This window comes from Mustela lutreola, chromosome 6 (genome assembly GCF_030435805.1).
Source record: "Mustela lutreola isolate mMusLut2 chromosome 6, mMusLut2.pri, whole genome shotgun sequence".
NCBI classification, from domain to species: domain Eukaryota; kingdom Metazoa; phylum Chordata; class Mammalia; order Carnivora; family Mustelidae; genus Mustela; species Mustela lutreola.
Genome location: NC_081295.1, coordinates 71,981,166 through 71,993,280, shown reverse-complemented (window position 1 = coordinate 71,993,280; position 12,115 = coordinate 71,981,166). Strand labels below are relative to the sequence as shown.

Below are 12,115 nucleotides of genomic sequence, written 5' to 3'. Positions count from 1 at the left end.
AGCTTTTAATCTCTCCTTCTATTTTCAATGATAGCCTAGCTGGATATAGTATTCTTGGCTGCATGTTTTTCTCGTTTAGTGCTCTGAAAATATCATGCCAGCTCTTTCTGGCCTGCCAGGTCTCTGTGGATAAGTCAGCTGCCAATCTAATATTTTTACCATTGTATGTTACAGACTTCTTTTCCCGGGCTGCTTTCAGGATTTTCTCTTTGTCACTGAGACTTGTAAATTTTACTATTAGGTGACAGGGTGTGGGCCTATTCTTATTGATTTTGAGGGGCGTTCTCTGAACCTCCTGAATTTTGATTCTCGTTCCCTTTGTCATATTGGGGAAATTCTCCCCAATAATTCTCTCCAGTATACCTTCTGCTCCCCTCTCTCTTTCTTCTTCTTCTGGAATCCCAGTTATTCCAATGTTGTTTCGTCTTATGGTGTCACTTATCTCTCGAATTCTCCCCTCGTGGTCCAGTAGCTGTTTGTCCCTCTTTTGCTCAGCTTCTTTATTCTCTGTCATTTGGTCTTCTATATCACTAATTCTTTCTTCTGCCTCATTTATCCTGGCAGTGAGAGCCTCCATTTTTTATTGCACCTCATTAATAGCTTTTTTGATTTCAACTTTGTTAGACTTTAGTTCTTTTATTTCTCCAGAAAGGGCTTTTATATCTCCTGAGAGGGTTTCTCTAATATCTTACATGCCTTTTTCAAGCCCGGCTAGAACCTTGAGAATTGTCATTCTGAACTCTATATCTGACATATTACCAATGTCTGTATTGATTAGGTGCCTAGCCTTCGGTACTGCCTCTTGTTCTTTTTTTTGTGTTGAATTTTTCCGTCTTGTCATTTTGTCCAGATAAGAGTATATGAAGGAGCAAGTAAAATACTAAAAGGGTGGCAACAACCCCAGGAAAATATGCTTTAACCAAACAGAAGAGATCCCAAATTGTGAGGGGGGAGAAAGGGGATAAAAAGAGGTTCAAAAAGGAAGAATTTTTAAAAAAAGAAAAATAAATAAAATAAAAGAATTTAAAAAAATAAAACGAATAAAGAAAGATATAAAAAGGAAAAAATATATATATTAGATAAACTAGTTAAAAACGTTAGAAAAAGAAAGGGGTAAGAGTTAAAAAAAATTTTAGCAGAAGAAGAGAAAAAAAGGAAAAAAAATTAAATTAACTGCAAGACTAAAAAAATCACAGGAAAAAAAAAAAAAAAGTAAATCACAAGGAGAAAGCCATGAAATCTGTGTTTTGCTTTCTCCTCCTCTGGAATTCTGTTTCTTTCCTTGGTATTGAAACTGCACTCCTTGATAGGTGAACTTGGTCTTGGCTGGATTTCTTGTTAATCTTCTGGGGGAGGGCCTGGTGTAGTGATTCTCAAGTGTCTTTGCCCCAGGCAGAATTGCATCGCCCTTACCAGGGGCCGGACTGAGTAATCCGCTTGGGTTTGCTTTCAGGAGCTTTTGTTCCCTGAGCGCTTTCTGTAGAGTTCTGGAGGACAGGAATACAAATGGCGGCCTCCTGGTCTCTGGCCTGGAGGAGCCCAGAGCCCAGGGCCCCACTCCTCAGTGCGCCCTCAGTGAACAGCTCCCAGTAACTCCCGTCTCCCTGACCTCCGGTCGTGCTCCGAGCTCACCGAGCCTGCGACCGGTTCAAGGTAACCCTTAGCTGCGAGCTCACTGTCGGCTCTGTCTCTGTAGCCGGCTTTCCCGTTCCAATACCCGCAAGCTCTGCGACACTCAGACACCCCCGATCCTTCTGTGACCCTGCGGGACCTGAGACCACGCTGACCCCACGTGGGGTTCGCCCCGGTTTAGCCTCTGGAGTGATGTCCCTCAGCGGAACAGACTTTTAAAAGTCCTGATTTTGTGCTCCATTGCTCCGCCGCTTGCCGGGAGCCGGCCCCTCCCCCCGGGGTCTATCTTCCCTTCACTTTGGATTCACTTCTCCGCCGGTCCTACCTTTCAGAAAGTGGTTGTTTTTCTGTTTCCAGAATTGCTGTTCTTCTTCTCTTCAATCTGCTGATGGATTTGCAGGTGTTTGCACTCTTTAGATAAGGTATCTAGTTGATCTCCTGCTAGCTGATGTAGTCTCAGCCTGCTACTTCTCCGCCATCTTGACTCCTCCTCCGCATTTTTAAGTTTTTTAAATGGTCAAAAATCCCCCCCAATTTTTCCAATATATTTATTGAGAAAAGTCTGTGTATACGTAGATCCACACAGCTCAAAAATCCATGTTGTTTAAGGATCAACTATGTACTCACATACACACACTCCACTAGAAATGCAAATAAACAAAACCTACACTATATAGAGACTAATTTTCTTTTTTTTTTTAAAGATTTTATTTATTTGACAGATGGAGATCACAAGTAGACAGAGAGGCAGTCAGAGAGAGAGGAGTAAGCAGGCTTCCCACCAAGCAGATAGCCCAATGCAGGGCTCGATCCCAGGACCCCGGGACCACGACCCAAGCCGAAGGCAGAGGCTTAACCCACTGAGTCACCCAGGCGCCCCAAATTTTCTAATACATTTATATGTTTGTAAAATGGTTCTGAAACCAGCAGAGCTCCAGATTCTTCTGCCTTCTCCCTTTGTAGCTCGTTCCCTATTAAACAGCTCTAGCATATCAATCATCTAACGGAGGAAGAAACAGAGGGGAGAGATTACACCTTTCCAACTAGAACTATATCATTACCTAAAAGACAAAACCAAAACACTCTGATTCATTAGTTATACTTATTAAAGTATACTGATAAATTATACTTATTAAAGTCTTCCCATTAGCTGGGAAGAATATGAGACTAGAAGGTAACAGAGAAGGCAAAAAATCAAATTTATAGAAAAATATTTATTTTAATAATAACAATTAATATTTTAAATGTACGATTTCTCATTAATAATAATATAAGATACTAATATTAGAAATGACACCAATGATAATCATTAGCATAAACTAGGCTGTAGCAATTATGGGATGGTGACAACCAAGAAAAAAAGCCAGTGATGAAATACAGTAAAACAACTGGCTGTGAAAACACATGTCAACAAACACTCATTCACACTTGAATGTTAGCACTTTTGAAGACAATTGCATATGTCCAGTTTTTTCAGAAGGGAAATACTCAAGAAGTATAGCAGATGACTTTGTAGCCTAAAATTGTCAACTGGCCGAACGTGGTGATATGTATGCTAGAGACACCTGCGTTCTGGAGATCTGCTCAGGCCAATATGAGACCTAAAAACAAAGACTTGTGCTGAGCTGTACATCAAAATAACCACGATGCCCAATTCAGTTGAATTCAAATATTAATATTTTATTGAGTCCTAGCTACATTTTTTTTTTACTTTCATAAGTATATATTGCCCCCAAACAGGCTTGGTAGACATTTTAACCTAATACCAACTTTTTATATTATTTAAAAGAATTTTATCATGTATCCTGTGTCAGATATGGTAGGTTCTTAAAACTATTGAATTATAGGAAACATTCATCATAAAATCCCCCCAATCATAAAATATTTTCTTTTGAATTTTTTAGATTCTGCATATACTAATATACTATCAATGTCTTGAGTCCCTCCATTTTCTGTACTCACCTTTTTTGCCCTTTTATAGAAAAGATTTACTTACTTATTTTAGAGATGGGGAGGGGCAGAGGGAGAGAGAGAATTGCAAGGAGACTTCGTGCTGGGCACTGAACCTGATTCAGGGCTCCATCTCACAACCTTGAGATCATGACCTGAGCCAAAACCAAGAGATGGTACTTAACCAACTGAGCCACCCAGGTGTTCCCTTTTTTTTTTTTTTTTTTTTTTTGCCTTTTGATTTGTGTCTGCCTGGTTGTGAAGATGTTTTGTTAGAAATCACCCATGGTTACTGAGTTATAGCTGTAGAAATGGGCCACCACCCCCCACTGTGGTAAAAGGGGCATCCAGAGTCCCAGCTTTTGTTTTCTTTGCATATCCCCTACCCCATTCCTGACCATCCTTCAGGTTCTCCAAAGCTGCTCCCAGTGAAAGCAGACATTCATTCCTAAGAGTGAACTTAAGTGCAATGCCACTCATGTTCTCAGACTTCTTTGAATTTAATTATATTTCTCTTCTTCTGATGAATATCAGCAATCACAAATGGGAGTAGCATTTGAGGGCAGGGGTTCTTCCTTTTGCCCCTGACATTCTCCCACACAGTTTTAATTTTGTAAAGTGATCTGCAAAATCCTTTAGTATACTCCACTTATGTATGTGTGTTTACACAAGGAAACAAAAAGTTTAGCTTAAATTTGTGAGGAATAGGGATGGGTAAAGCAATACAAAAGCACATCACCACTAATTACTATATATATAATTTTAAATAGTGGAATTATGAAACAATCATCTTTTCTCATTGAACAGATGGAAGGCGGTATTTCCAAATTAAAAAAAAAAAAAAAAGTTTTTCTTTTTGTCCACAAATGGGACACAAGAATCCAAACCATAGAACCTTGCATAAATATCATGTTTTTGGCAATGTATACATTCCTAAAAGCTTATATGAAAATTTTCTTTTCCAAGTTGAATTGTGTTCCAATCACCTTAAGATGTAGAAAACCCCTTCTGTAACATGACAAATCCTTCTATGAAATGAATAATTACCTACTAATTCATTTGAGTTTAATTTGGATTTTCATCAATTTGGCTTACTTAAGGCAGGATATATCTCTAAAAAGCAAAGAATATTTCTTCCCTTGCTAAGCCTATACTAAAGACCATTTCTATCATGTGTCTTAGTTATTCTGTGAAATAGCAAACTGCTGATGGCAGAGTGGAAAATTGCTCTTTGTGACTGGGAACCATCCGTGTTCTCTAAGGCTATACATAGGGAACTTTGCAGGTGCAGTGCCTTTAAAAGATCCATGGGAGCTGTAGGCAGAGGGCCCTGGCATGGAATTTGAAAAGCAGGGCTCCCCAAGCATCCGTGTTTTACCTACTTAGCTCACAGTTATAAATACTAAATCTACATAATGTGTGAATCAATTTGCATTCCTCTATATTTCCCTTTACTTACACTGGAAGCAGAAATCTTGTCTGTTTCTTGCAATATATTTTTACAACAGGATTTGTAAGAATTCTTGTTATTGTCCTAAAGGTATAAAACTGCTTATAATACCTAGAGATTTATATTTATGACTATAGGTTCCCTAGAAGAAAGTTTGAAAACTTTCCATCAGTATAGCAAGAATCCTATATTCTAAACCAAAGTTTAGATTTAGGATTTTTAGACCAGGGAAAGTATTTGCTACAAACAAGACAAGGAGATAGTATTCTTACTATATTAAGATGTCTTCTATAGCAATAAGAAAGAATTAAAAAAAGAGAGAGAGAATTCAATAAACCGGTTAAAAATGAGCAAGGATTCAAACAGGAAAAGAAAAGATTTAAAACCATCTAAAGAGATTCTCACACTTACTCATAATAAAAGAAGTACCAAATAAAACAATGAAAATACTCTTTTCAATTTGGCAAAAGTTATCATTCATTCACTTAACAAATACCTGAATGCTTACTATGTCCAGGAACAAATAAAGAGGGTTGATAATACATAGTGTTGGTGAGGCTACGGTTGAATTTTTATCATATCTGTTGGAAGGAAAGTAATCTGACATCACATTTTTGGAGGGAAATTTTTCAAGTTAATTGAAGTTGAAATTTGACTTGAAATTACACTTGTAGGAATTTAGCCTAGAGATGTGGTTGTATAGTAGCAGGACTATTTCCTGTGCGCCAGCCATTCCACTGGGTGTTTGCGCTCTCACAACATCCAGAAAATGGAAGCATAAAAATGTCACCAAGTGGGGCACCTGGGTGGCTCAGTGGGTTAAGTCTCTGCCTTTGGCTCAGGTCATGATCCCAGATTCTGGGATTGAGCCGCATGTTGGGCACTCTGCATGTTGGGCTCTTTACCCAGGGGGGAGCCTATTTCTCCCTCTCCCTTTGCCTGCCACTCCCCCTGCTTGTGCTCTCTCTCTTTCTCTCTGTCAAATAAATAAATAAATCTTAAAAAAAAAAAAATGACACCAGGATTTAAATTTTCTTCTCAGAGTCGCACAGCTGGCAAATGGGAATCGGTATGACATTAGAACCCCCAGTCCTCCCCCACCTCCTTGGGCTCCTATTACCTACTCAGTGTTACTTGTAAAAGAGGAATCTGGAAACAATATAATTACCCATTAAGAGGGTATTAAACACCCCATTCAAGAACTACCCTGTGTAGCCATGGAGGAAACATGCTAATAGAGAAAGAGCTATACTTTTTACTATTACTAAAATTTGGGAATAGTTCAGAACAGTTTACAAATGTTTCCCTTTGTGGGGTGGGAGAGACTAAGCTATGTGCCCCACACATAAATCTGTATATACACATGCGCCCCTCCACACATGTATGTGGAAGTCATGTAAGAACACCTGAGAAACTCAGCATCTGTGGAAGGAGAGTCTACATATCTTTTTCCCTAGTACCCATCCTAAAATAAATTTTACCCATTTATTTTAAAGCCTTACCCAATTCCTTCTGGGGGGATAATTTTTTCACATCTCTGAACTCTTATAATATGACATGAAACAGAGAAGGAGGAAGAAGAGAAGGGGATTGGAAGACAAGAAGGATCAAGGGGGAAGGGTATTGGAAAAATCAATTAAGAACTTATTTACAAGGCATTGTGTTAATGATTCTACAGGCATTTTCTCACTTAATGCTTTTAAATATTCCAATCTGGTAATTACTGTTGGCCTCTGCATGTTTCTGGAAACGGAGCCTTAGTGAAATTAAGAAGTTCCCTATATCACATGACTAAGTACCGGATAGCCATGACTGGTGCTACACAGTGGGATCTCAGGCACTAAGCAAACTGGCTCTCATTTTGCCCTGGTTCCTTGGCACTTATGATAGAGTTCATCTCTCTTATCAGATAGAACTTGAAGGAATTTGCCAGTGTTAGCCCTGTAGACTCAGGAGCCTGAATTCAGAGTGAGGTTGGCAAGACTGATTTGGTTACCTTCTATAATTAGTTCACTTCTGTCTCCGTCCCTAGTAGATGAAAAGAGGTGAATATGAGCCCCTAACTGAGAAAGCTATTTTGAGAATTAAAATCTATGGCAATAGATATAAAAGACTTAAAACAGAATGTAGAATATAAAAAAAAAAAAATCCCAAGTTTTAGTTATTATCAGAAGTGTAAAAAAGCAAATGTGTCTTAAGTGTCCTTTTTTACCCATAGGATCTAACACTGAAATTCACATATAATAATTACCCATTGCAGATTACCTGGATTTTAATCATTCAGTTCCATAGGTCAATAATTTCTTATTTGTTATAATAGGAAATTACTGGGTGAACCATGAGGAATTTCAGTTTTTTAAGATAAAGTCAATCAAATATTGGCAATTTCATATGATTCAGCTCAATTTATAGGTTTTAATTATCTCAAGTTCTATTAAAAGGCATGAATTTATCAATACATTCAATAAACCCAAATACTTTCTGGATACTTTTGTAATATATATATATATATATATATATATATATATATATATATATACACACTAATGCAACATAATTTCTCATAGAATATAAAAATGTTATATAACAGAAAATGATTTTTCAGTAAATATGAAACTGAAATTAATGTTTATGAATTTATTTTTCCCTAATGCAGCATGCAATTGTCATGGGAAAGCTGAAGAATGCTACTATGATGAAAATGTTGCCAGAAGAAATCTGAGTTTAAATATACATGGAAAGTACATTGGAGGGGGTGTGTGTATTAACTGCACTCAAAACACTGCTGGTATAAACTGTGAGACATGCATTGATGGTTTCTTCAGACCCAAAGGGGTAAAGTATGCTTTTTCTTTCACAAAGTGTTATTTTTGGCCTTTTCATATAGAGATGTATTATATAGAAAAATAATTTTGAAAGCTTTTCTTAACAGTTTGACTGCAAATCTGAGAGGTGACTAGGAATGTTTCAGAATGGAAACTGGATAAATCTTTGAGGATGTGGAGTAAAACATTTCTATCTCTCTAGAAAGTTCTGTTGTGCCCCATTCCTGTCAATCCTCACCCCTTGGCAAGCTGATTGTTATAACGTTCAATTAGTTTTGCCTCTTAGTGAATTTCATAAAAATGAAATCATAAAATGAATACAATTTTGTTTTCTTTCTTTCACTCAGTATAACATTTAAAGAGTTATCCATAGTGGGTGCATCTGTAGTTCTTTTTTTTTTTTTTTTAAATAGTACTGAGCTTATTATTCATTTGCGTGAATGTACTACAATTTTTAATCCATTCTGTTGGTAGGTATTTGTGTCATTTTCAGTTTCTGGCTAGCTCCTATAAAACACTGCTTATATTAAATAAAATATGACCACAGAAAGATATATTTTATTTAAGCATGTTTGTGGTCAAGTTTTACTTACCTTGCTTGCATAACTATCTAGGGATAGAATACTTGTTTTATAGGATATTAATATATCTTTATATGACTTTATAAGAAACTGCCAACATTTTGCCAAATTAGTAACAGTATTTTACCTATTCACCAAAAATGTGTGAGTTCCAGTTCTTCCATATAATTTCTGATATTTGGTATTGGACTGTCTTTTTTGTTAGCAATTCTAGTGGGTACAACACGTGTGGCGAGTGGGTATTTGGCAATCATTAAGTCATTCCCATCAATGCTTGGTGCTACCACAGATCTTCTATTATAACCTTACAGCTGATCCCATTTTGCATGTAATTTCCTGTTAAGTGCTTATTGTCTATTCTTATATCTTGTCTTATGAACTTTCCCTTCAATCCAAAGTATTTTTTTTTATTCCAGAAACATTATAATTTTAGCTTTCAGATCTATGCCCCATCTCAAGTAGATCTTTGGATGTGGTATAAAACAGTGATTAAGATCTACATGGTTAATGTTGTTCCAGAACCATTTTTTAAGTTCTTTGTTTTCCTCTTTCTTTTCCTCCCTCCCTTCCTTCCCTCTCTCTCCTTCTCTCTCTCTCTCTCCATTTCTTTCTTTCTTTTATTCTTCTTTCTTTATTTCTGAGACAGAGAGAACAAGCAGGGGAAGAAGCAGGCTCCCATTGGGCTAAGAGACTAATGCAGGACTCTATTCCAGGGTCCTGGGATCATGACCTGAGCTGAAGGCAGACACTTAACCCACTGAGTCACCCAGGCATCCTCCTGCCTTTTTTTTTTTTTTTTAAGATTTTATTTACTTAGTCATTCATTTATTTATTTAAGATTTCATTTTTATTTATTTGTTTGTTTATTTTAAAAGATTTTATATTCTTTTTCTCCTTTAAATTGCTTTGAGGCAGGGCACCTGTGCTCACTTGCTCTCTCAAATAAATAAGTAAAATCTTGAGAAATAAATAAATTGTTTTGTGGCATTTGTTGCAAATCATGTGGTTTGATCACGTGGGTCAGTTTCTGGAGCCCTAGATCTGTCCCATGACAGATCTATGTCCCATGTTTGTCCATCCTTGTATTAATAGCATGGTATCTTGACTGATTTACCTTGAATAAGTCTTGAATTCAGAAACATAAATACACTAACTTTAGTCTTCCTTTTGAAGATTATTTCGGATCACAATTTCTTTTTATATTCATGTACAAATCAATGACAGAAATATTAGTTGAGAGTCTTATATAGAATTTAAATTCAAGTATGGAGAGAACACTAATATTGAGTCTTGTAATCAATGAGCATAGTATGTCTCTCCGATTATTTATATGTCCTTTAAATATTCAAAGCAGTGTTTTTAGTACAGAGATCTTGCATGTCTTTTGTTAGTTCTCAGTGTATTATAAAAAATAATTTTAAAATTGTTTAATGTTATTATTATCAAGATTTTCAAATATTGATGTTATATCCCATACCTGAGTTCCTTTATTTGTCCTAGTAGCTTTACGCTAGATTATTTAGAGGCTTGCTTTACGCTGTATTAGGACAGATTAACAGTAAACTCAAGGTGGTTGTCTAATATTGGCTAACTTGGTAGACAACTCCAATCTCTGTTTGATTTATGGGATACAGACGGGAAAACTCTACTTCATCATTGAGCTTTCCAGCTGTTACTTTTCGCTGTATTATTTGGAGTCTACTGAATGGATGTAAGATTAAGGGATCAGTTAAGCATTTGAAGGGTTTTGATATACAGATTCTGGTGCTTCCCATCTTTGAACATAGATCTCAACTAATTTTTTTTTTTCAAACTCAAATTTGTCTAGGTTCTGCCTGCTTTTGATTAATATTCCAGGCCCTTAAATATTTTACTTCCATTATTTTATCCAGAATTAATAATTGTTATCTGAGAGTAGATTAGACCATACAAAACTCTGCCATGATCAAACCTGGAGACTTCATATTTTTATTACAAGAAATTAAGTGAATTGGAGCCTAAATTATGGGGTTTTAATACTTATAAAAATAATTTTGCTACACTATATGTTAAAAATTTAAATCACTCAAGTGCCAAATATTTGGGTAGAAGTCCATTTCTTTTTTTTTTTTTAAGTTTTATTTATTTATTTGAGAGAAAGATAGAGCTCCTGAGCAGAAGAAGGGGCAGAGGGAATATGAGAGAAGCAGACTCCCCACTGAGCATGGAGCCAACACAAGACTGATGATATCATGACCTGACCTGAAATCAAGAGTTGGACGTTCAACCGACTGAGCCTCCCAAGGGCCCCAAAAGTCCATTTCATTCTTAAAGATAAAAAAAGAAAAATTTTTTGCATTGAGGTTTTCAGATAAATAATATCTCTATAATATTTTGAAATTTATTGTTCTGAAATTTGATTTAAGATTTACTTACTAAATCCATATACTTAATATTTAAATCAAATATATATAATGCATTGTTTATTTTGAGTAATCTAAATTATTTTAATAAAAATTTAATAAAATTATTTTAATAAATTTAAAAATCATGTGCAAAGTTGATATATTTATAGGATCTCATGTTAGAAGGTTTCCTGGTCAGCAATCTGGCAAGTTTCCCCAATTACCACAAAGAGAGATAATCAATTAGGGGACTTTGATTTACCCAAGCTTATCACTGGAATCATAAATCATATTTATTACAGCCAAGGTTTCATTGAAAAGAATTTTTTTCTTTAACCCACAGAGGGTTTTTCTTTTTTTCATTTTTTGTTTTCATGTCTTAGTGTTTTTTTTTTTTTTTTTTTTCTAGTGGGAGAGCCCTTCTGCCATCCTTACTCTGAAACTGTTACTCATACTTCAAGCTTCAGTCTAAATGTCACTTCTGTGAAACATTGTTGACTTCCTTGTGTTGTGTTATTGTGCCCTAATGCTCTGTTTGTATGTCTGTTTTATCATGCACATTCTACTTAATTAGTGTCTTCCAAGCTTGTTATTCCTGTATGCTTATTTAAAGCAGACACCAGGCATTACCTATCTGTGCTTTGTGCAGTTCTTACTTCATAATGGGGAATGAATAAATGTATCTTTAAAATGATGATTTTAAAACTGATCTATGAATATAGTTGATTGATATTCTATCAGAAACGTAAATAACTCCAGTTATAACACTTTGATTTATATTAGTAAACAAGTTTCCATTTCTAAATTAAGCATAGATATATACATATGTCTGGCTACGTTTTATGGGGTAAGTATATATATTTATGTGAATAGACTTATTTATATGTAGAGAGAGACAGAGAGAGAGCATGTGCACAGTATTTAGGTATACCCTAGGCAAATGCTTTTTTTTTTTCCTTCTTACCCTATTGCGTCTAGAAACCAAGTGTTGTAATTACAGCATATTTTCACAGTCTAGGTTTGTTTAATTAAAATATTTTAGCATTAAAATTAGTTGTCTTGAATAATAAATCTGAGGAATCTTATCAGAACATTTATTTGTTCTTCCTTTTAATTTTAGCTTAAGAATGTTACTATTGTTTTTACTGATATCTTCATATCACAAGGAAGTAGAGAAGTTAAATGAGGCCATGTAGTCAGCACCCACACTGAGATACGAGCTCACATTTTTCTAATTGTGGAGACGGTACATTGTGTGCCCTTGGCTGACGCTGCCTCTCAGGAAGCCAAATG

At 35.8% G+C, this 12,115-nt stretch overlaps 1 protein-coding gene across 3 annotated transcripts in view; it reads left to right on the top strand.

Moving 5' to 3' along the window:
• The window catches only part of LAMA2 (laminin subunit alpha 2), a 645,363-nt gene that overhangs the window by 257,403 nt on the left and 375,845 nt on the right, over window positions 1-12,115 (top strand). For all 3 annotated transcript variants that reach the window (XM_059177585.1, XM_059177583.1, XM_059177584.1), the window contains exon 8: window positions 7,689-7,867. In XM_059177585.1, the coding sequence (XP_059033568.1) occupies window positions 7,689-7,867 (179 nt within the window). The remainder of the gene's footprint in view (window positions 1-7,688; window positions 7,868-12,115) is intronic.